At 41.1% G+C, this 25,873-nt stretch overlaps 2 protein-coding genes across 11 annotated transcripts in view; both read left to right on the top strand.

The window, feature by feature from the left end:
• farp1 (FERM, RhoGEF (ARHGEF) and pleckstrin domain protein 1 (chondrocyte-derived)) overlaps positions 1-13,196 on the top strand; it is a 107,495-nt gene extending 94,299 nt beyond the window's left edge. For all 8 annotated transcript variants that reach the window (XM_036974534.1, XM_036974536.1, XM_036974538.1 and 5 more), the window contains exons 16-27: positions 3,119-3,252; positions 4,320-4,401; positions 4,621-4,858; positions 4,982-5,112; positions 5,336-5,404; positions 5,857-5,946; positions 6,246-6,328; positions 6,693-6,805; positions 7,245-7,411; positions 10,285-10,392; positions 11,668-11,819; positions 11,919-13,196. In XM_036974534.1, the coding sequence (XP_036830429.1) occupies positions 3,119-3,252; positions 4,320-4,401; positions 4,621-4,858; positions 4,982-5,112; positions 5,336-5,404; positions 5,857-5,946; positions 6,246-6,328; positions 6,693-6,805; positions 7,245-7,411; positions 10,285-10,392; positions 11,668-11,819; positions 11,919-12,000 (1,449 nt within the window). In that variant the 3' untranslated portion in view covers positions 12,001-13,196. The remainder of the gene's footprint in view (positions 1-3,118; positions 3,253-4,319; positions 4,402-4,620; positions 4,859-4,981; positions 5,113-5,335; positions 5,405-5,856; positions 5,947-6,245; positions 6,329-6,692; positions 6,806-7,244; positions 7,412-10,284; positions 10,393-11,667; positions 11,820-11,918) is intronic.
• Positions 13,197-13,762: 566 nt separating this feature from the next.
• Positions 13,763-25,873, top strand: part of LOC110520150 (dedicator of cytokinesis protein 9) — a 122,427-nt gene continuing 110,316 nt past the window's right edge. For 2 of the 3 annotated variants that reach the window (XM_036974525.1, XM_036974532.1), the window contains exon 1: positions 13,764-14,247. In XM_036974525.1, coding sequence (XP_036830420.1) covers positions 14,131-14,247 — 117 coding nt within the window. In that variant the 5' untranslated portion in view covers positions 13,764-14,130. Of the gene's footprint in view, positions 14,248-25,873 lie in introns of all 3 variants that reach the window. The other variant, XM_036974520.1, reaches the window with a different exon arrangement.

The raw sequence follows: 25,873 nt of genomic DNA, 5'->3' as shown, positions 1-25,873 counted from the left end.
TTTTAAAATGTATTAAATTGAGATTTTGTGTCACTGGCCTACGCACAAAACCACAAAAAACAATGGATGTTTTCAACTGTCTCACAAAGAAGGGCACCTATTGGTAGATGGGTAACAAAAATGTAAACAATCTGACGTTGAATATCCTTTTGAGCGTAGTGAAGTTATTAATTACACTTTGGATGTTGTATCAATACACCCAGTCACCACAGAGATACAGGCGTCCTTCCTAACTCAGTTGCCGGTGAGAAAGGAAACCACTCAGGTATTTCACCATGAGGCCAATGGTGACTTTAAAGCAGAAAACTGAGGATGGAGCAATAACATTGTAGTTACTCCACAATATTAACATAAATAACAGAGTGAAAAGAAGGAAGCCTGTACATAATAAAAATATTCCAAATCATGCATCCTGTGCCAAATAAATGAACTTTTTGTGCTGAATACAAACATTATGTTTGGGGCCAACACATCACTGAGTACCACTCTTCATATTTTCAAGCATGGTGGTGGCTGCATCATGTTATGGGTATGCTTATGGGTATGCTTATCATAGGCAAGGACTAAGCACAGCATGGAGCTAAGCACAGGCGAAAACCTTCAGCAGGACAATTACCTAAAATACAAGTCCAAATATACACTGCCTTCAAAAAGTATTCATGCCCCTTGACTTATTGCTCATTTTGTTACACTCTGAATTCAAAATGTATTAAATTGATTACTTTTTCACATTCATCTACACACAATACCCCAAAATGAAAAAGTTAAAACATGTTTTAGACATTTTGTACACGTATTGAAAATAAAATACAGACATATCTAATTTACATAAGTATTCACACCCCAGTCAATACATGACAGAATCATTTTTGGCAGTGATTACAGCTGTGAGTCTTTCTGGGTAAGTCTCTGAGACTGGATTGTACAATATTTGCCATTATTTATTTATTTATTTATTTTTATTCTTCAAGCTCTGTCAAATTGGTTGTTGATCATTACTAGACAACCATTTTCAGGTCTTGCCATATATTTCCAAGCAGATGTAAGTCAAAACTAACTCAACCACTCAGGAACATTCAACATTTCTTGGTAAGAAACTCCAGTGTAGATGTGGCCTTGTGTTTTAAGTTATTGTCCTGCTGAAAGGTGAATAGATGTCCCAGTGTCTGGTGGAAAGCAGACGGAACTAGGTTTTCCTCTAGTATTTTGCCTGTGCTTAGCGTCATTCCATTTATTTGTTATCCTGTAAAGCTCCTAATTCCTTAATGATTACAAGCATACCCAAAACATGATGCAGCCACCACTGTGCTTGAATTTATGGAGAGTGGTTCTAAGTAATGTTTGGGCAAATTCAAAACACATAACACAAAAGTGAATTGTTTGACACATTTATTTTGCAGTATTACTTTAGTGCCTAGTTGCATGTTCTAAAATATTTTTTTTTCTGTACAGGCTCCACTTTTTTCACTCTTTTAAATTAGTTTTGTTTTGTGGAGTAACTGCAATGTTGCTGATCCATCCTCAATTTTCTCCTATCACAGCCATTACACTCTGTAACTGTTTTAAAGTCACCATTAGTCACCAAATCCCTGAGTGGTTTCCTTCCCGTCTAGCCACTGAGTTAGGAAGGACACCTGAATCGTTGTAGTGACTGGGTGTATTGATACATCATCCAAAGTGTAACTAATAACTTCACCATGCACAAAGGGATATTCAATGTCTGCATTATCATTTTTACCCATCTAACAAGGGGTGCCTTTCTTTGCGAGACATTGGAAAACCTCCCTGGTCTTTGTGGTTGAATCTGTGTTTGAAACTCAACTCCCTAATGCTCGACTGAGGGACCTTACTGATCATTTTGTGTGTGGGGGAACAGAAATGAGGTAGTCAATCGAAGATCATCCAATTTATTATCTGACTTGTTAAGCAAATTTTTACTCCTGAACTTATGTAGGCTTGCCATAACAATGGGGTTAATTTAAGACATTTCAGCTTTTCATTTTTCATTAATTTGTTAAAAATTCAAAAAACATCATTCCACTTTGACATTATGATATATTAATATATTTTCAATTCAGGCTGTAACACAATAAAATGTTGAAGTCAAGGGGTGTAAATACTTACTGAAGCAACTGGAGTTGCTTACCAAGATGACATTGAATGTTCCTTAGTGGCCTAGTTACAGTTTTCACTTAAATCGGCTTGAAAATCTATAAGACTTGGAAATGGCTGTCTGGCAATAATTAACCAACTTGACAGAGTTTTAATCATTTCTTTAAAGAATAAGGGCAGTTATTGTACAATTCAGTCAAAGCTTTTCGAGCCTTACCCAGAAAGACTCACAGCTGCAATCACTGCCAAAGGTGATTCTAACATGTATTGATTGACTCAGGGGGTTGAATACTTATCTAATTAAGATATATTCGTTTTTTTAACATCCATTCATTTAAAAATATATATAAATTCTTCCACTTTAACATTACAGAGTATTTTGTCGAGATCGTTGTCCATTAAATCCATTTTAATCCCACTTTGTAACAAAAACAAAATGTGGATAAAGTCAAGGGGTGTGAATATTTTTGCATTACTTTTGACCAGAACACTATGGGTGTATATGTAGTGCACTATATTGGGAATAAGGTGTCATATGGGATGCAAACCAGCTAAACCACCCCCCCACCACCTCCAACTCCACCACCCCAAACCACATCAGGCTATAGCTTCCCTTTTAATCTGATCAGGTAGCCTTTAATGAAAGACTCCCCCTGGGTCTTGTCAGGAATGATGGGCTATTGATTCCTCCATTTCCTCCATTCATCTCCAGGTCGATTCCTCCATTCATCTACAGGTCGTTAAAGGATTTGGTGGAAGTCATGAGGCCAATGTGATTGTTGCTAAACAACAGCACAGAGGTCTTTTTGGCAGCAGCACATCAGGCAGATTCTAATGCAATCCAAGCAGATGGGCTCCTAATTCACCAGAAACACTGCATTTCACCTCATTAGATTGCAAGTCCTCTTTTGGCTCCTGGCAATTGAGAATGTCACGATTTGCACAATAAAGAGTGTGCTCTAATGCAGAACTCTCTCTCTCTCTCTGTGTGTGTGTGTCATCCCAGTCTTTTCAGAACTTGGTGGGAAAAGATGACGCTGCACCGGACTCCCTGAAGAGCACCATCTTCTCCAACTTTGACCCTCTGTACAAGTTCCACTCCGGCTTCCTCAGAGAGGTGGAGCAGAGACTGGCTCTATGGTGAGATGGCATGAAAGGCCTTGTACCTCACTGGATGACTATAATCCATCACAATGATACATCTCTTTTATAGTTCAGGTCATTTTTTCTTAAAATGCCAGTGCACTTAGCCTCGTTTTGTGTAAGGTCCCCTTAGAGTAAGAACACAGTTGGGGTTTGTCATTGTGAACTGGGCTCATTGATCCCGGGGCCTGGTCTTTGTCTAATGAGCGGTATTGACATTCCGTCTGGGAGGCCTTATCGCAGAGACGCACCTCCCATGGATGACCTGGGGAGCTGGGGTTGCTATGGCAACGGCCGCGCTGCATCAAGCCACTACTTCTAGCCTGTGGGTTTTTCCACTGTCTGCTCCTCTTAATGATGTGGTCCTTACATCAGAGCTCCCCTATGGTGGCACAGAGAGGGCCTGGCTGGCAGACAGTCACTGTTGCAGACTTCATACTGTAGTGATCAGCATCACATGTCCAGATGTACTACAAGACCAAACGAGAGCGAAAGGGACCTCCACGCAAGATCTGACTGTGTTTTCTCTCAAAACATGGCTAAAGCCCCAAAGGCAAATCAGCAGCCCGAATACAGAGCACAGATGCATGTAGCTGGCTATCTTGTTTTACATATTCAAATTATTATTTTAGCCCTCTCCTGACTGTTGACCTTTGATTTAGATCTGGTAGAGGGTTTTGTCAGTGAAAGAGGGGTTGTATCTCAAAGGCATAACATTCAAAATGTCCTCTTTGGGCTTGTACTACCCACTCCAGAACGTATTGGTTCGTATTTTGAATGAACGAGCGTGGAGAAAGGTCAGTCTGCATGGTGCTATATCTAGCTGTCAACTGCAATTCATGCTCAAGGTAGACACCTGCTTGCGGTTTTCAGCGGTGCAGTCAAATGCCATTTAAATGTCCTTGCATGAGTGTTGGAGCTCACATGAATATGAAATATGGCTTTAAGAGTCTTTTAAGTGCTTCACATTCCTCTGCTGTCCACAGCAGAAATCTGTCAGCACAAACCCTAGCATGAAACTGTTCCAGAGAGAAGAAGTTGCTAGTGTTTTATTTTTTTTATAGGGAAGGGCGCTCCAATGCCCACATTAAAGGAGATTACCAGCGCATCGGTGATGTCATGCTGAAGAATCTACAGGGCCTGAAGGTATTGGCTGCTTTTTCTTGCACTTTATATCAAATTCACTTTGTATCTGCACCATGACCAATGTATGCTGACTTGTACAAACTGTCGTACAGCTCCAGGGGCGTTGTTTTGCAGCTGACCCTGTGCTCCCCGTAGCCTGGTGTGTGTGTGTGTGTGTGTGTGTGTGTGTGTGCAAATGGCCAATAAAGATCTATTCTACTCAACCCTACTCTATTGTAGCCGCTGACTGCCCACCTCCAGAAGCACTCGGAGGCCCTGGTGGAGCTGGAGAAGGCATGCCGGGGCTCCCGGCGGCTGGAGGTGCTGGTCCGGGACTTTGAGCTGCAGAAGGTGTGCTACATCCCTCTCAACGTGTTCATCCTCAGGCCCCTGCACCGCCTCTTGCATTACAAGCAGATCCTGGAGCGTCTGTGCAAACACTACCCCCCCACACACGTGGATTTCAGGGACTGCAGAGGTAACTGTTACTGTTCTGTAGCTGTCAGGGGCTCTCTGAGGCCGGGCTAGCTTAGGGAGCCCCCCTGGTGCAGTTGAGGTCTATGACATCACAGACTGAGCGTTGCTGTGTCCTCTCCCGTAGCCGCGCTGGCGGACGTGTCAGAGGTGGTGGCCCAGCTCCACGGCAGCATGATCAAGATGGAGAACTTCCAGAAGCTTCTGGAGCTTAAGAAGGATTTGATTGGCATCGACAGTCTAGTCACTCCAGGGCGGGTGAGTTCAAGTAGGGATCTGGATGCGTCCCTGAAGGCACCCTATTCCCTATATAGTGCAAAAGTAGTGCACTATGTAAGGAATAGGGTGCCATTTTGGACGGAATCCCATATCAACATTTTGTATGTGAGAGTAGCCAGTTTGAAAAACTCATTTGTTTTTATCAGTTTTTATCTTTCCCTGAGATGTTGTGATGGAATTTGTTGTGATTGGTGTTTTTCAGGAGTTCATCCGGCTAGGCTGTCTCAGCAAGCTGTCTGGAAAAGGCCTCCAGCAACGAATGTTTTTCCTGGTAATGTCTGCAATGCATCTGAGATGTCATCCTGAATGAGTTCTTAAACAGATTATTCAGTCGAGTGATCTCGCAAGATAGACGGCTATGGAAAGTAGAGCGCTGTGTTTAACCTCCTCGGTATGAATGACTTTGTACAAAATGCCTCAAAGACGACGGCTTCCTTATCTTTCTATGCAGCTGTTTACTGTTTTTGAGCCAGTGTCCCTATTCGTTATTGTAGGGCATCTAATTGAGACCACGACTCATCTGAATCATGATTCGTGTTAGAACAGCTTGAATGTTATCTAGTGCCGCTGCTACAGGCGTATGCCCAACACAGCCAATGTATTCACCAAGCCACAGACAATCGTTCAGTGTTCTTTTTGTGTGAAGTCAATAAGTGAGGTTGGTGTGGCTATTAATAACCCGTTAATGATTGCCTTCACTTTTCTCTTGTTCTCCGGTGACAGTTCAATGATGTCCTCTTGTATACGAGTCGAGGAATGACGGCGACGAACCAGTTCAAAGTGCATGGGCAGCTCCCTCTCCACGACATGACAGTAAGTTGACTCTCTTCTTTCACCTTTTCTTAACCCCCCTCTTGTGCCCTGGCGTGGAGTGCAGCACAGTAGAGTACAGTAGCTGTCACAAGTTTGTAATTACTTGCTGTAAATAAACTAGCGTGCTGTGCCACAGTAACTCCCCTACCATCTGTGTCTCTCTTTAATTCCCCCTCTGTCGCTCTCTCCCTGTCCCCCTTTTTCTCTCTCTCTCACACACACACGCAGTCCCTCTCCCACAAGCAGATTTGTTCCTCTCATGCCCCATGTGTTGACTGACTGTGTCTGTGTGTCCCCAGATCCGGGAGAGCGAGGACGAGTGGGGTGTGCCTCACGCCTTCACCCTGGTTGGGCAGCGTCAGTCAGTGGTGGTAGCAGCTAGGTGAGTCTGTGGTCCAAACTCCGAACGAGCTGGACTATTGGGTAGTCGTTCGACAGATGCCAGACAACAGTATGTGTACAAGGATGTGGGTTTTCATGTTTGCTGTGGTATGACTAAAGTGGTCGGTATTCAGAGTACAGTGGTTGGTGAATCAGCAGGCGACCGGTAAACTCAGCAGTTGACAATAAGGCATTTGTATAATCACAAAGGCACGTTCATTATTTATAAAGCACACTTGGTCATAGAAATAACCACATTAAATATTTATTAGGTGAAGCCCGGCACTGGTGGAAGAAAATACATGACCTTTTCTGTCCATTTCTCTCCCTCTTTCTCTCTCATTCTTTCTCCCCCCCCCATCCAGTTCCCTGTCAGAGATGGAGAAGTGGATGGAGGACATTAAGATGGCCATTGACTTGGCAGAGACCAGCAACGGCCACACGGCTGACCTGCTGGCCAGAAGTCTGACTGATAACAGTAAGTTGATACTGCAGTATACAGACTCTAGAGCATGGGCACTGGGCCTGCCGTAGGGGACAGCTAGTAGTGTCTGGAGAATCATCCGACCGCACGCGTTAATGAGTTATCGCTGAGTTCTCCCCATACTGTTCCCTCATTGCACGGACAGTTCTCTTCTAGAAACTTCAGAGGCAGAATGGGCCAACTAATACATCCAAAATGAGCTTGAATAGCTCAAATACAATGCTTCAAAATTGATGGTTTATATATATAATTATATATATTTTTATATATATTTTATTTTTCTGATTTCCTACAGCCTGTCTGCATGTATTTACAAACCTAGCCACTATGAAGTATTGTGCTACCATTTATCTCATCAGGTTTTACAGTAGGATCCGTCTTCCCACGTTGTCGCCGTGTGTATGTGGAATTAACCGCTTCCTGAATTTCCCAGAATCCACAACAGAGGACTCCTGTGCGGAGGCGGAGTCTGAGGACGACCTGATGGCGTCACGCACCTCCCTGGAGAGGCAGGCCCCTCACCGTGGTAACACCACGGTGCACGTGTGCTGGCACAGGAACACCAGCGTGTCCATGGTGGACTTTAGCATAGCTGTGGAGGTACCACAACCAGTCCTAACCTGTCCTGCTCTGCCCTCCCCTCCCCCATCTCTCTCTCACTCACTATGTTTCTGAGTGTGTATCTGTTTCCTCTCCTTATTGAATGTGCTTCTCTCCCCTGGGAACAATGTCCTCCTGTGCCACCCTCTCTCTCTGTCCTGTGCTATTTAGACATTAGATTACCTCAGTGCTTTGTCCCCAAGCTGTTGGCACTGTCTCGTCTGTGAATTGCTACATAGGACACTCGGCAGGATGTCATCGACGTTTTTCATTCTTGAACAGCACATCTCAGTGCAGCTGAGATGGCATCTTTCAAGCCGTTTATTTTCTCTGTTATGTTGTATACTGAGCCCAGAGCAAGACCAGACTTTAGCATGAGGTGGGTGCACTGCCAGGACACTGTTCTCATCTTGCCCTCTGTGGCTAACTGTTCCAGTGTGGTTTTCTTATCTAATCTCTACTGTGGATGTCCCGTGTGGTTTTGAGCTCCTTTTTTCTCTCCTTCAGAGCCGTACCTGGACTCACCGTTAGTCCCCCCCGTCCCCCCCCCCCCCCCCCTCCGTGTTTAGCCCTTGCAGTGCATGTGTGTGTTTACACCTACTCAGTCTTTGTGTCTCTGTCCTCTCCTCCCTCCCCCCCTCTCTCTTTTCTGTCTGTCTCTTCTGTGTGTCCGTCTGCCTGTCCTCCGTGGTAGAGGACCCTAGTCCAGTCAGTGACTCAGAGGCCTCCCTCTCGGGGCCCGGCAGTGGCCAGGGACCAGTGCCTCTGTCTCTTATCTGCTGGTATCGAGTTCACAGCCTCTCCTTTAGTGATTCCTGCAGGAGTCTAGAGGTAAAGGAGCCAGGGAGAGAGGAGAGGCCTCCCCATCGCATTGTAGCATTACTGTCATATACTAGCACCTTGTATCTTCTTTGAGGTCGTTGGTGAAAAGTTGAACGCTTTTGTGTAACACTTTTCACCTGTAAAGACCTGCGACAAACTAAAATAAGTTGGTGGAAGCCTAAAATGATGGCTCAGTTTACAGTAAATGCTTTATATTGCCACTAGATGGCAGTTGTTTACAGTGACCATAGAGGTCACTGTTAGTTCAGTGACTTTAAACTGTTGCTGGATGGACCCCAGGATAGACACTGTCTGTTTATAGCTGTACTTACCTCCTTTAAACCACTGAAGTGAACAGAGGCCTCAGGCTTAATTACAGTGGGTTTATTTTCAGAGCTTACAGTGCAGCACACACTATTCCTTACGCACTAACATACACAGTGCCTTCAGACAATATTCGTTCCTCTTGTCTTATTCAACATTCTGTTGTTTTGTTCTTTCTTCTCACACATCTACACACAATAACCCATAATGACAAAGTCAAAACATGTTTTTAGAAATGAATGCAAATTTATTGAAAATTAAATACAGAAATATCTTATTTACATAAGTATTCACACCCCCATGTTAGAATCACCTTTGGTAGCGATTTAAAGCTGTGAGTCTTTCTGGGTAAGTCGAGAAGTGCTTTGCACAACTAGATTTTAGAATATTTGCACATTTATTCTTTTAACAATTCATCAAGATCTGTTGGTTGTTGATCATTGCTAAACAGACATTTTCAAGTCTTACCATACATTTTCAAGAAGATTTTAAGTCAAAACTGCAACTAGGCCACTCAGGAATATTCAACATCATCTTGGTAAGCAACTCCAGTGTATATTTGGCCTTGTGTTTTAGGTTATTATCCTGCTGAAAGGTGAATTTGTATCCCAGTGTCTGTTGGAAAGCAAACTGAACCAAGTTTTTCTCTAGGATTTTGCCTGTGTTTAGCTCTATTCCTTTTATTTTTATCCTATAAAACTCCCTAGTCCATGCCAATGACAAGCATACCCATAACATGATGTAGCCACCACCATGCTTGGAAATATGAAGAGTGGTACTGAGTGATGTGTTGTGTTGGATTTGCCCCAAGCTTTGTATTCAGGACAAAAAGTTAATTTCTTTGCCAGATGTCTTGCAGTTTGCCTTGTTGCAAACAGGATGCATGTATTGGAATATTTGTATTCTGTACAGGCTTCCTTCTTTTCACTCTGTCAATTAGGTTATTATTGTGGATTAACTACAATGATGTTGATCCATCCTCAGCTTTCTCCTATCACAGCCATTAAACTCTGTAACTGTTTAAAAGTCACCATTGGCCTCATAGTGAAATCCATAAGAGGTTTCCTTCCTCTCCAGCAACTGAGTTAGGAAGAACAGCTGTATCTTTGTAGTGACTGGGTGTATTGATACACCATCCAGTGTGATTAATACCTTCACCATTCTCAAAGGGATATTCAATGTCTGCATTATATTTTGCATTACCAATAGGTACCCGTAGCAAGGTATTGAAAAACCTCAGTTTTTTGTGGTTGAATCTGTGTTTGAAATTCGCTGCTCGACTGAGGGACCTTACGTACTTTTATGTGTGGGGTACAGCGATGAGGTAGTCATTCAAAAATCATGATAAACTCTATTATTGCACCCAGAGTAAGTCCATGCAACTTATTATGTGTTGAGCACATTTTTACTCCTGAACTTATGTATTGAACTTATTTAGGCTTGAGTACTTTACTCAAAACATTTCAGCTATTCATATTGAATACATTTCTAAAAACATAATTCCACTTTGACATTATGGGGTATTGTGTGTAGGCTAGTGTTTAAAAAAAAGTCCATTTAATCCATTTTAAATTCAGGCTGTAACACAAAAACATGTGGAACAGGTGATGGGGTGTGAATAGTTACTGAAGGTGCTGTAAGTGTTTGTTGAAATTCCCTCTTCATGTTTTTTTCTATGTAGTACATGAACAAAGTTCACTGATTTGTAAATCGTTTTTCTACTGTAGAATCAGCTGTCAGGAAACCTGCTGAGGAAGTTCAAGAACAGCAACGGCTGGCAGAAACTCTGGGTGGTCTTCACCAACTTCAGCCTGTTCTTCTACAAGACCCACCAGGTGAGGTCTAGCACCTACTCCTCGTGTTTGTCTGTCTGTGTAGACCATGGCCCGTGTTCACAAAGCGTCCGAGTAGGATTTCTGCTCTACGACCAGGTCCCCCATGTCATCTTACTAATTATAAGTTAGCACTCTGAGACGCTTGATACACTAGGTACCAGAACTACAGCAATGTGTTCTGGGGCCTCTCTCCCCCTCCTTATGATCCATGTATGTCTGTGAAGGCCAGAAGCACAACAATGTGTGCTGGGGATGACTCCCTAGCCTCCTCCTGCTCATGATCCATGATCTTCAACATGGCAGTATTGTTTACAATCTAACAATATCCCATTAATTTAAGAATATCCCATTTCTCTGTGGAATTTCAAATCCATGTGCCATGTAAGGGAGTTACGCACATCCCCATGCCAGTTGATCTGCTCTCACTTTCAGCACAGCTCCCCTGAACCCATTAGAATCACCACCTGAAAGAAACCATTGTTTGTAAATGCTATAGTTAGTTACTCATGTTTTGGCACATGTTCTGTGACCTGTAGCCGTGGGGCATTTTCCCTCATTTCAAAATGCACCATGAAAGTATGATAGTGTTATCGAGTGTTTTTTGTAGTGAAAAGCAGTGGTGGTAAAAGTAAAGACAGTAGAAATGTAGTAAAATAAAGTAAAAGAGTAAAAGTCTTACTTGAGTAAAAGTCTAAAAGTATTTGGTTTTAAATATACTTAAGTATCAGAAGTAAATGTAATTGCAAAAAATATACTTAAGTATCAAAAGTACAAGTATAAATCATTTACAATTGCTTATATTAAGCAAACCAGACGGCACAATTTAATTTTGTCATTTACGGATAACCAAGGGCACACCAACACTCAGACATCATTTACAAACAAAGCATGTGTGTTTAGTAAGTCCTCCAGATCAGAGGCAGTAGGGATGACCAGGGATGTTCTCTTGATGTGTGAATTAGACCATTTTCCTGTCCTGCTTAGCATTCAAAATGTACCAGGTACTTTTGGGTGTCAGGGACCATGTATGGATAAAAAGTACATAATTTTCTTTAGGAATGTAGTGAAGTAAAAAATGGTCATGTAAAGTACAGATACCCAAAAAAAACTACTTAAGTAATACTTCAAAGTATTTTTTACTTAAGTACTTTACACCACTGAGTGAAAGTGAGTAGCTCCTTGAAATTCCGATCGCTTTAACTGTTTGTTACTGATTGTAAGTAGCTTCATAACATTCAGAATGCTTAACTGTTTGGTCCTTTCCCCTCTCTCCAGGATGATTATCCTCTGGCCAGTCTCCCCCTGTTGGGCTACTCGGTCACCATCCCCACTGAGTCTGAAAACATCCACAAGGACTATGTCTTCAAACTGCATTTCAAATCCCACGTCTACTACTTCAGATCTGAGAGCGAATACACTTTTGAGAGGTACAGTACACTTCTGTCTATCCTGTATTGTGTACAGTATGTTTGTTTACAGATGTTACTAGGCAGTGTGAAACCCCCTGTCTTTTTCTCTCCATACAGGTGGATGGAGGTCATTCGCAGTGCCACCGTCTCTGCCAGCAGCACCCGCATTCTGAGCCGGAAAGAGCCCCATCCGTACTGATCCAAAGAGCAAGGGCTCTCTCCCTGTCTCCATGCCTCTTCTCCCTACCACAAATCTCCCATAGGGTCTGGCCACATCTAGCCTCTCATCACACTACAACTCCCCAAGCAGCAAGCTGAAGCAGAGCCCCTCTGGCGCCACATTCACTTCACTTCTCTGGACACTCTTGATTTCCTTTTCTACACATATCTGGGACATATGTACATTGAGCAGTGTCCATGCACAATCTTGGTGCTTTTTAATGCTTTAATGGTGACATGTCCGCTGGTTTAGACTGCATCAGAGACTGCATTTTCAGCATTTTTACTCAGCTCTGAACCTCTTTTTGTAGGATGCCATTTTATACTGTTTTCTAACGGGCTGAATCACTTACTGTACTTCTGGTTTCACATTCTGTCATTGGATTGTTTTTATGGTGGGAACATGTTGATACAGAGATTCTGCATTTTAAAACTTTTTTTTTCATAGATGGTTAGAATATCACTGCATCCTCAAGATTTTTGTCTCCTTGTTTACTTTATGGGGGAAAATAATAATGAAAAAAATGATAATAAAAAAGTGCCAAACAGTTTAACCATTTTCCTACACTTTTAATGCAATTTTACTACATTGGTGGTGAGGAGACTTGAAATGTGTTGTAAGAAAAAAAGAAAAAAAAAGTCACATTAAATTCCATTTTTCTTTTAATAAGATGTCTCTGGACAGTGAGAGACCTTGTGATAAGTAAGATATCAGAATATTTTGTTGTATCATCGACTTAACTCTAGAACTACTTATAAAGCTATCAGGGTAGTTACCATCACCACTAACGCCATTATTCAAGTGAAGTGAATATTCCTGTTATGCTTTGTTGTGAGGATACTTCAGAGGGTGTTCTGAAGACTATTATATTCCACCCTCAATTGTGTGAGAAATGTGAGATGTTCATAATCTGTGTATTATGAAGGAAACTGTAATGGAAAGCTTTAAAGAATATGTGTGAAACAAAATCTAAACTTTCAGTTCCAAGCACCATTGCCCTTGTTGGACTAGGCTGCCTCCCATATGTAAAGAGACCTTTACAAGTCTAAATTAAATGGATATATGCATATGACAGAGAGGGAAAACTTTGGTTTTCCTTATTGAGGGAATGCTGTGTTTTCCCAGACACCAGAGAGCGCTTTGGAAATGAAAGCAATAAAAACCTAATTTGAACATTTGTATTGTGGGTTCTTTTGCTAGTCCATAATAGCTAACAGAGGTGTAATTGCCCATTTAATGTTTTTAACCACTTTCACCTCAGTACACTACAAGAGAATTGACATTTTGTTTCTTGTATTCCCATAGATGGCATCATTGCTCAATAACATAAGACCTGTGCCATTGTGCTGGTCACGTACTGGCCCGAAATTATTGCATAATTTTAATCTGATGAAAGAATTCTACGTAGTCCTCCTAAAAACAAACTTGGTCATTCTCATTAGGTTTTCACCGTCCAATTTAGAATGTTGTGTGAAGTACTTCACTGTATTTAATTTATGCACGTTTTAATAGTTATTCTACATTCACTGAACAATTATTTCCACTATGGTGACAGACATGGCATTGTATCTTCTCTACTTTCCACGTTACATGTCGATAAAAACAGCCCCCCCCCCCCCCCCCCCCCCCCATGAATATTACTGTAACAATGATTACAGTACGTTCATAGCCTGCTCATACAGAAACTGAACTGGGCAGGCCTTTGTAAATCACTGGAGGAGGGAGGAGTGGAGAAGCGTGGTAGAACGACGCACGCAGATTACGCTTTCTGGCTGGCGTCGCATGTACACCGAGCATAGCGAGACCGACGACGGACAGCCGTAATGAGACGGTGAACGCGCGGAAGAATGGTTTATTATGACAACAACAACTCAGCGGGGGGGTGCAACAGCTGCGGGATAATACAATACAACTTTCACTAGTAATTGTTGCAAATTATGAGATCAAAAAGGCAGAGTGAACCAGCACAACATGACCCAGTTTTAAACTCAAGGTGCGCTCTTGTGCTGACGGAGAAACGGAAAAAGCCGGCTGATGATTCCGTTCTTACTCTTCTTCTTTGACGTTTTATAAATTCCTAAAGAAATTGATGAAAGGCAGGACTCGACAATGTCAGTTCCAGTACATCCGGAGACCAGGAAATTTACAAGGGGACTAAGTAAACCTGGCACTGCGGCTGAACTAAGGCAAAGTGTCTCTGAGGTTGTCAGGACCTCCGTGCTTGTTGTAAGTACACTAGACAATTTCCATCCCCTTCTAAGCTCTCTATGCTACACGCCTGTTTGCTATTGTGCCTTGTGTGTTACATTCTAGCCCGTAGAGATGTGCGCCCATTGTCACCCACCCTCGAGGTCAGCAGGTGCAGCACTAAGATAATTATACTCAATGTGGCCCAATAAGACCTGTATCATATTTTGTACATGTAGGCCTACTTGAAAGCATTACATTATGCATTCCATGTTGGTCGTTTACCTATTATTTGACTTGGTTTACCTGTTAATTGTTTAGGCCTACATTACTTATTGGTGCACACAGTGTTAAGCCAACTTCAGCTGCCTCCCTCATTTCATTGAGTTGTATTCCATTCTAGTCTATTTTTTGTTGTTGCTCTCTGACCCTCCAGCAAGGCCAATCATCCCTCTATCATTGATTAAACATGTAAATTAGATGCACACATCATCAATGGTAGGCCTATACATGGATTATCATGGATATGAATAATCCTGTATGTTCTTTTTAATTTTTTTATGCTGCAATATGTAACTTTTTGGCCGACCTTACAAAATTAACATAGAAATGTGAGTTATGGATCTGTCATTCTCACTGAAAGCACATCTAAGAAGTGGTAGATCTGTTCTTTCTATGCTTCCCGTTCTTTTACTTTAGGGTCTGTACACCAGCTTCAAACAGAGAACACAATATTTTGGGTTATGTAAAATATATTTCACAGCTGTTTAGACGGTACAATGATTCTCTACACTGCGCTTGTTTATTTTGTCATATAAACAGAATTTTAGCAAACATGGAAATGTCTATTTCTGCATAGTGCACGTTTTAACTAGCCCTACATTTTTATAACCTGTTGTGAAAAACGGAACGTGTTAAAGGTGCCATCTATACTGAGATCCATGGAGCACTTGGAAGGCCAATCTTGTAGAGACTACATTAGGCCGGTCTGTCTAATGGGATGCACTACATGTCGGTATTAGCACACTGTACACAATAGGCCACCATATTGTCCCCTTCAGGTCAACATATTTGCATGATACAAGGAAAAAGGTGATTTTTAGTACATAACCAAAACCCCTTCATGTGTATGTGTAAGGATTTTTTTATTTTTAATTGCTTTTAGATATTACAATTTATATAGTGACCAAATAGATGTTAGGAATCTCTGACCCATTATAGGGTATTTAGTATCAGTGAGGTAGTCTATGTTCATAGAAAGGCTCAGAGGCACCACATTACAAAGAGAAGTGTTTGGAATCAATTTCATGGTCGGTGTCCCAGACAGTATCGGGTGCCATTTGTCTAATGTTGAATTTGACCATCCAGCTTGGAACATTTGGGCAACGGGGACCTGTGATATCACAATATTAATTTTTGCAAAGGCTCTGGAGAGAAAGGGATTGACCCTTTTGTGTGTACTGTGTTTGTTGTGGTGTTTGGAGTAATTGTTCCAACTTTCCTAGAAGAAGTTGCTAGGTAACTGAAACGGACACCGTCCAGGCTCTCTGTCAGGGAAATGGAATCCTGACTCAAGATCCCAGACCCACAACCACACCTTCATATTATTTATTTATTTATTCATTCATTCATTTCCTCTCATGGACCCAAGCCAGAGGATTCTGGAGGAGACTAGGGGTATGCAAAATAATGTGTTTTTATAAGGAAGTCATTGTGAATAAGAACAACTCCCAAGTTCACTGACCAACATAAGGTGAATGGTAGGAAGAATAAAGTGTGAAGTATAGCTCTGTTCTGGTGGAGCCCCTCAGTGGAGTGGGACAGGAATGTGATTCTACACAAGACCATCATCCACACACACAGCTTGTAATGAATTCCTCCATGAAACATGTAAATACCCTCCGAGAGGAAGAAGGATCTCTTTCAGCGACATAAAGAGGAGATTGTGATGGACCCCCCCCCCCATCGTGGACGATTGTGTTTCAGTCTGCATTGAAACACAAATGTATTGTCTGAAAGATTGTAATCCAAATACCCACTAAGAAGTCATAATGAACTGAATAGATCCTCTTTGGTCAGTAGATATTGTATGGCTCAAACTGATCATGGATAGGATCAAATGCAATAGTTAGATTTCAGAGGCAAATACTGTTCCACTGATTAGCCAGTTCATGTAATGTTTCTGAGAGGACACACTGGGCAGAGCCCCTTTGTTTATTGTTGGAATAAAGGGACGTGCCAGTGGACAGGGCTCATAGCTGAGATGTCCCTCTATTTCTCCATGCACGCTCAGAGCAGAGCCAGATCTCTCTTTGTGAAAACCATTGCAACCATAATGGCCATCATCAGTTTTTAATTTGTTGTGGTGGTGGCAGTAACTCCAAAGTCTGCCTTTGAAACAAATAGGACTCGGCATTCTCTCTCTCTCTCTCCCGTATTACATTAGAACAGAAATGCATTGGATACATTAGAGAAGATTCCTCTGAATTTAAAGGCTCTGTATTCCAGCTCTGCTGTCCTTGTTTGGAAAAGTGTGGAAACGAATCCATCGATGGCAGCTGGATATGATCTGTTCATGCACAAGTGCTATAAAACAGCTGGGGGCAGTTATGTAATTGCAATCAATAGTCCATGTTGGATTTCAGCTAATGGTGATAAACTTAGATCCACACTGGCCCTGCTGTTGGTTGGAGCCTAGACGATTGTAAATCAGGAGGGATGTCATCACACACAGCCTCCAGGCCTGTCACATGGTCCAGGGGCCTGTGTGAAAGACCAATTTAAGACACTTGTATAATGTCTGTGTAGCCAAGGCCCTTGGAGCCTCGCGTGGGCCACTTTATTTGTCTCAGAGGGAGATGGAGAAATCAGATGTCCCATAAACTGTTTGGCAGGAGGCGCAGCAGAGTATTTCATGTCTCAATCAAACAAAAGATGGATTTCCATTAGTTATTTAAATAATAATGATAAAATATGGCATTAGTAAAATATCTCTAGTGAGATCTACAGTATCTATCTTCATCATATTTGCTCTTTAAACTAGTCTTGGATGAGCTGTTGCCAAAGCCACATTCCTGCTTTATTGGTGAGTGAAGCTACTGGCATACCGTAAATACCATAGTATACAGACAAACAAAATAAGGATAGCTTTTCAAACTATACAGGAGCTTCTCATCTAAACCATATCGCACGTTGTTTTGCATACTTGTTTAATGCGATGATTCACAAATGTGTGGATATTTTAAAAGCCTTTCATTTTCAATGTGCCTAAAAGAGCAAAAATGCTGTCTACTGGTATTAAGGAAATTCTGGTAATTATTTTGAGGATATGTGGTGTAGATGTCTTCAAGAGATTTGAATCTAGAGCCATCTCTTTACCCTACACAAGTACATCGTCTGCAGAAAGTATTCATACCGGAATTCAAAATGGATTTACATTTTTTTTAAATAATCTCAACCATCTACACACGATACCCCAGGATGACAAAGTGAATACATGTTTTTAGAAATATTTAAATGCAGAAGCATCACATTTACGTAAGTATTCACACCCCTAGAGTCAATACTTTGTCGAAGCACCTTTTGTGGCGATTACAGCTGTGAGTCTTTCTGGGTAAGTCTCTAAGAGCTTTGCACACCTGAATTGTAAAATATTTGCCCATTATTCTTCAGAAAATTCTTCAAGCTCCGTCAAGTTGATTATTGATCATTGCTAGTCAGCCATTTTCTAGTCTTGCCATAGTTTTAAGCAGATTTAAGTCCAAACTGTAGACCACTCAGGAGCATTCAATGTCATCTTGGTAAGCAACTCCAGTGTAGATTTGGCCTCGTGTTTTAAGTTATTTTCCTGCTGAAAGGTGAATTTGTTTTCCAGTGTCTGTTGGAAAGCAGACTGAACCCGGTTTTCCTCTAGGATTTTGCCTGTGTTTATAGTTGTATTCCATTAATTTTTATCCTGAAAAACGTCCCTAGTCTTTGCCGATGACAAGCATACCCATAACATGATGCAACCACCACCATGCTTGAAAATATGAAGAGTGGTACTGTTGGATTTGCCCCAAACATAACGTTTTGTATTCATGTCATAAAGTTAATTTCTTTGACACATTTTTTGCAGTATTTCTTAAGGGCCTTTTTCCAAACATTCTGTACAGACTTCCTTCTTTTCACTCTGTCATTTAGGGATTAGTATTGTGGAGTAACTATATTTTTGATCCATCCTCAGTTTTCTCCTATCACAACCATTCTACACTGTAACCGTTTTAAAATCACAATTGTCCTCATGATGAAATCCCTGAGCAGTTTCCTTCCTCTCCAGCAACTGAGTTTTCAAGGATTTTTGTATCTTTGTAGTGACTGGGTGAATTGATACACCATCCATAGCCTAATTAATAACTTCACCCTGCTCAAAGGGGTATTTGTCTGCTTTGCTATTTCTTTTACCCATCTACCAATAGGTGCCCTTCTTTTTGAGACATTGAAAAACTTCCCTGGTCTTTGTGGTTGAATCTGTGCTTGAAATTCACTACTCGATTGAGGGACCTTACAGATCATTGTATGTGTGGGGTACAGAGATTCTACAATCACGTTAACCTCAATTATTGAACATGGAATGAGTCCATGCAACTTCTTATGCGATTTGTTAAGCACATTTTTACTCCTGAACTTATTTGGGCTCGTCATAACAAAGGGGTTGAATACTTATTTACTCAAGATTTGTAATTTTTTATTCTACAAACTAAATTCCACTGACATTTTGGGTTACTTTGTGTAGATCAGAGACACAAAATCTAAATGTAATCAATTTTAAATTCAGTCTGTAACACAACAACATGTGGAAAAAGTTAAGGGGCGTGAATACTTTCTGAAGGCCCTGTATCTCTTCTGGGCCTAGTTTGTGTCGTCAAAGTAGTGTAGAGTAAAAAGGCCCTAACCTACTGAGCATCAACAAACTGTCGTCAAGCACATCCGCTCACTACCCATGTAATTGTCCATTTCCCTCCTCCACTTGTATTCTTTTGTTATCGTCCATTATGCTTTTTCTTCAGGCATCATTTCTAGTAACAGTCACAATTGTTTTTGTGAGTCATGCCATTATTATTCCATGATATGAATCCTCACAGCGGTGTACTGACAGACCGCTCAGTAAGGGTTCATGTGTCCTCAGCTATTGGACTTTAATTTCATAAGTAGCTCCAGCTGTCTTCATTGAGGATAAAGGATGAGACATAATGGCCATTCTACAGTAAGGTCAACAGGACAGACCCTGAGCTGTTCTGCTTTATGTGTCTCAGGATTTATTACTAAACTTCCATTAGCCTGAAAAAAATAACTTCAGGATTATCTAGTATCTATTGTACCTGCTGAAATTGTCTCTGGCTGTCTGTTCCCTTGTCCAGATAGAAGAAATAACATGTGCAACATCGCAGGGATACCTCAGGTGGTCGTGTTAAGAATAGGCCATGCCACAGAGAGGGAACACTGGGCCGTGTCCAAATACCCTTACTTGCGTCCTAAATATTAGGTCGTTTTGAGTATGCGAGAAAAAAATAACATTTAATAGTAAGCGACATTTTGAAAATCAAGTATACTTTAAATGCCCGGATGTCATACTCATTTTGGTTTTGACGGAAGCTGATCAATTAGATATGGGGATGCTTTACCAAGATCAACGAATAGTGGGAAACAACGCAATCGTGCATGACGCATTTTCAGTAGGCGAGAATAGAATAATTTATGTGATTTTGGAAACTCAACTCTGATTTAAATGCCAGGTTGATATTACTCATTTCACCTCTTCATGTAGTAGAATTTAATGCAAGTTTTTCCACGAGGCACTGGAAGAGGTGTGCTGCGAGTAATAGGCCCTAGTTCTCTTCAAGTAGCCAAACAACAAAACTAGGCTACTTAATTGGGAAGATGCAGAATAGCGATGCTTCTGCGGTGGTGTTCAAATGTAGGATAAGAAGTTTTTGTCTTAGGAGACATCTTTGAACATTTATTTGGGACTTATTTTTTTGTATTTCTGTTTTCTCATTAAAGTGTTTCTGGTTTACTTGGCCTTTTCTCTGAGCTTTTAAACTAAATACTAAACCATGTTTTGGTTTCTGAATGAGTCTGCGCCGGGAACTCGAGTTCTGCATGCATCATTTTAATTAGGCTGTTTGATTTCAACATATAGATTGTTTCAGTTTTGTAGGCTAGGCTTCCTAATTTAATTAATGGATCAAGCCTTGGCAGTCATTCTGATCTCGTTCCCAATGATCAGTGCTTTAGTTTATTATGCTGCTGTCCAGCGCTTTTGAATTTGCAAAGCACCTGACTGTCCACATTTTTATGTGAAATAGCCTAGTACATAATTCAAAACACTTAGATTTTATTTACAGTGCATTTGGAAAGTGTTCAGACCACTTTTTCCACATTTTGTTACATTACAGCCTTATTCTAAAATGTTTTAAATAGTTTTTACCCCTCATCAATCTACACTCAATACCCCATAATGACATTGCAAAAACAGGAAATATCACATTTACATAAGTATTCAGACCCTTTACCTAGAGTCTTCTGGGGTATGACACTACAAGCCTGGCACACCTGTATTTGGGGAGTTTCTCCCATTCTCTGCAGATCCTCTCAAGCTCTGTCAGGTTGGATGGGGATCATCGCTGTAGGTTTTCATCTACTTTGCTCCGTTCATCTTTCCCTCAATCCTGACTAGTCTCCCAGTCTCTGCCACTGAAACACATACCCCACCATGCTTCACCATAGGGATGGTGCCAGGTTTCCTCCAGACGTGACGCTTGGCATTCAGGCCAAAGAGTTCAATCTTGGTTTCATCAGACCAGAGAATCTTGTTTCTCATGGTCTGAGAGTCCTTTAGGTGCTGTCACGTGCTTTTGACTGAGGAGTGACTTCCGTCTGGCCACTCTACCATAAAGGCCTTATTGGTGGAGTGCTGCAGAGATGGTTGTCCTTCTGGAAGTTTCTCCCATCTCCACAGAGGAACTCAGAGTGACCATCAGGTACTTTGTCACCTTCCTGACCAAGGCCCTTCTCCCGCGATTGCTCAGTTTGGCTGGACGGCCAGTTCTAGGAAGTGTCTTAGTGGTTTCAAACTTCTTAATTTAAGAATGATGGAGGCCGCTGTGTTCTTGGGGACCTTCAATGCTGCAGAAATAGTTTGGTACCCTTCCCCAGATCTGTTCCTCGACACAATCCTGTTCCAGAACTCTACGGACAATTCCTTCAACCTGATGGCTTGGTTTTTGCTCTGACGAGCATTTCCAACCGTGTGACCTTTATAAAGACAGGTGTATCTAATCATGTCCAATCAATTGAATTGACCACAGGTGGACTCCAATCAATCATTAGGGGATATTGTGTGTAGATTGATGAGGAAAATGTTTAATTTCATCCATTTTAGAATGAGGCTGTAATGTAACAATGCGGAAAAAGTCAAGGGGTCTGAGTACTCTCCGAATGCACTGTACATAACATTCATGGCAAAACATTCCTAATATTGAGTTGTTCCCCCCCCACAAGGTGTTGAATGCGTTCCACAGGGATGCTAGTCCATGTTGTATCCGAAGCTTCCCACAGTTGTGTTAAGTTGGCTGGGTGGTCTTTGGGTGGTGGATCATCCTTCATACACACAGGAAACTTTTTGAGTGTGAAAACCCGTACCCGGTTCAAGGACACTTCAGTCTTCAGTCCTTTTTAAATAGGATCGATGGGCTATATGGGCTAGGGTATAGGCCAACTGTGATAGTCTGTCTGTAACCAGCCTAAATAGGCCTATAACTCCATTACTATTCTGTTTAGAGAAATGAGCTATTATCAGGCTGGTTAATGTGATTCATGTCTGTTGAATTTGGAAAAATCCACCTGCACTCGACCCTTTTTTTGGCCCTTTACAGTCATGAATCCAGTGTTGAGCTTCTGCCCTGTGAGTCTTGTGTATAAAATGATTTGGTTTCCTATCAGTAAGAGAGGGTGATGTGTGGGCTGTGACATTCTGTATGCCACCAGGCCAGTCAGGAGATTAGTGGGTTATCACTGTTGTCGAGTGGCGCCCTAAGCAGCTTGCCCGCACGCACTCTCTCCGATCTCTATCTGGTTTCTCTCTGGTCTTTTTCTTTCTCTCTCTCTTTCATGCTCTCTCTCATTCAGCAGGGCATGTCAAGGAAGCCACACCATCCCACAGGGGGTCAAGCTGAATAAAATGCTTGGGGCTACCTGGGCCTGCATTCACCACTCTCTTTTTATACTCGAGTCATATTACCCGAGCACAGAGCAAGCTGTAGGACTATTCGATAATACATTTTAAAGTGGGATGTTTTGTAATTGCAGGGACTGTACTTTAATTAAACGTATAAAACTGTACTTTAGTTAAACATATAAAACATGGGGAACATTTTGGGGAAATGTGAATGCGTTTCTGTAATCGCAACTGTAGAGCGTGAACACCTGTCCAGGGGGTGAGAGGGTGAAACAGATCAGCTGTCAGCCTGCCTGGGTCAATAATACATGAGAAAGAGAAATTGGCGTGCTCAGCTCAAATGTGTGTAGTAACAAAGTATTTGGGTGCCGGGTTCAAAGGGCATTATTGAAGAAAGGAAAAGCCGGCACTCACTGAAATATTCTTGACATTGGAATGTATTTATTTTTTTAGCAGCAGGTCAGAACAGCGTTTACCAAAACACGTCCGTTTGTTCTGACCTGCTGCTTAAAAACCAAATACATTACTACTTAAATAGTATTTCAGTGAGTGCAGGTTCTTCCTTTTGTTCAATAATACATGAGCCCATGTGACCATCAAGAGGCCGACTCTCTCCTCTGTGGTTTGGCCAAGGCAAAATGTAGAGCCACTGATCTAGCACACTGAACAAGCCCTCTGCGCCTCCCCCAACACAACAGTCTGGCTTGTAGACAGCATTTGAACTTCTCTGATATCCTTAATAGATACACTACTATCCGCAGCAATTGGCTCTGGCCTGCTGTATTCATTAGAGATAGTATTGTCCATCATTCCAACTCCATGTAATGACTGTGACACTGGGAGAGAATCCTCTGTTTGGGAATTGGACTGAGTTGAAGAGGCCTTTGTATGCTCAATTACAGATTGTCTGCTAGAGTCGTGCATTCTATTTCAGTGGCATCTATCGGTTATCTAAATAGGACGAGACAACAGAGAACTCAAATAGGAGGTCAGCTGCTTTTCATGCCCTAGCCTAGTATACAACTGGAATGCTTTTTCCTGTCAAATGTTTTTCCACGTTTAAATGTCAGAAAGGGGTTGCTTTTAATGTTAAGAAGCTTTTTAACTAGACTGGAAACATTTTAAAGCCCATATGACACAGCTATGACCAATGATACGAGGGAAATTCCATGGTAACGGAGTTAAAGTTTTTTCACTTTAAAATGTATGCAAAACAAAAACTATTGATTTCAAAGTTTTAACAAACCATACAAATCTATTAGGACTATGTTTAACACTTTTCACAGACATTAAATTATGAATTTAGTGGAAGAACTGTGCAGATGTGAACTTTGGTAACAGAATGACATGTTTTTAATTGCTTAATAATTCCTTAACAAAATGTAATATCAGTAAAATCACTAACTGATTGGTAGGTCTACCATTTACTTGTTACATCTATATCCTCTCTCCTCATGAGGGAGAGAAATTAGAAAATATTTTTTGGAGGGGGTAATGGAATTACAAGGCAATATTTCTTAAACGTACAGACTGTAAACAATTTCTCCAAAACTAAATATAAGTGTTGATATTAGTTGGCAGGGGTCTTTACATCAACATTAGTGTGTTTTGATGCATTTTTAATACTTTTTAAGACGTTTTCTAAGACCCCTTTTCCATCTGTTTATCCACAAATCAAAACCTTTAGTTATGCTGCATTTTTAAGATGGAAAATGGTTGAAAAATGTATCTATGCCATCATCTATGCCAAAAACATACTCTTTAGCTTTCATTTGACACCCAATTTTGATATGCTCCTATGAACTTCAGATGTTGGTTCTCATGGGTCCTTTTCGACTAATAACTTGAAACCTGATGTGTGAGTTGTGACGTGGGAGCGTCAAGAAAAGTAAAGAATTAAACACACCCACAGGGCCGGCCATAAACAACGTCTGCTTGGCACAGGGCAGGGTTCTTGGCAGTTGTGGTTTTAATCCAAACCAGATCCACCACTTGAGGTCCTCATGGTCAGAGGAGAGATGCTAGAGGTCCCCCGGTGGAGCACTTGAGGCAGAGGATAATTAACACCATCATGCCCAAGTGAAAGGGGGATCGTTTTAAGCCAGGGTCTGTCAAGTCTTGGTTTTTCCATTTGTCTGAATGCAGTAGGGTCGTTTCACCAATTCAGTGCCTTTTTGAGATGTTACTTTGATTGCACCTAATTTTAACATTCTGTCATAAAGAGCACATGTTCAAGTTAATAAAAAACATGTTTTTCCATCTCAAGAAGTTACATTTAAAAAAAAATACTATAGTAAGTGTGTATTAAAGGAACATTTTTGGACTATATCAACAATGGACTAATGAAACATACCAAAATAGTTTTTGTGTGGCATTTTCCTTTTAATTAAAACCTCTGAAGGATCGGACCCTTTCTTTCAATTTTTGCCTAAAATGACATTCCCAAATCCAACTGCCTGTAGCACATAACACATTATAAACAGCAGGGGTTCAAACTTAAAAATAGATTTTATCAAACAAAACTATGCTACATTTTACCTCTGGGACCCTCAGGGTGACAAATCAGAGCAAGATTACTGAATATAAGTACATTATTTACCTTCAGAGATTGCCGTGGTAAGTTTTTTTGATGTTGTGCACTCTCATCAAACAATAGTTATTTTTCACTGTAATAGCTACTGTAAATTGGACAGTGCAGTTAGATTAACAATAATAAGCTTTCTGCCCATATAAGACATGTCTATGTCCTGGGATATGTTCTTGTTACTTACAACGTCATGCTAATCACATTAGCGCACATTATCTCAACAGTCCCTGTGGAGGGAAAACGATCCCATAGAGGTGAATAAAGTAGCAGGGTTGACCTTAACACATTTGGCAATTTCATCTTGTTATGCTCAACCCACTCAGTTTTCCACCACAAAACACCAGTAAACGACCAAAAAGAGAACAGCTCACCTGCTTTTACACCATGATTTGACTATGGCATGTTCAATGTTTCTTTAAAAATATATATTAACCATATTAAATCGAGAGTTCAGTTCACATAACAGGGTTGACCTTAAAATGACTGACAGGTATTTTTTTTATTTTTATGAATCACTAATCTTCAGAAATTACTTTGTCAGAGCAGCAAAATAACTAGGGCTTTACAATGCCGGTGAGAACTTGGAGACATGTTGTGGTTAAGTGGATTAAAGTCAGACGGTGCATGGAGGAACATGTCACAATAAAACAATTTGGCACTTTAGCAAGTCTTTATTCATATAAAACGATCTGATTTATTGAATTATCCATGTGGTCTATAATAAAGGGCACATCATCGAATATATTACAGGCTTTTAAAATTCAATATTGATGTACAATTTCAATTTAGAGTGACTGCCCCCCCAAAAAATGGCCTACAGAAGCATTGATATGAGGCAAGCATTTTACTCTAGTGTCAAA

This window comes from Oncorhynchus mykiss, chromosome 3, assembly GCF_013265735.2.
Source record: "Oncorhynchus mykiss isolate Arlee chromosome 3, USDA_OmykA_1.1, whole genome shotgun sequence".
NCBI lineage: Eukaryota > Metazoa > Chordata > Actinopteri > Salmoniformes > Salmonidae > Oncorhynchus > Oncorhynchus mykiss.
This window is presented reverse-complemented; position numbering and strand designations above follow the sequence as displayed.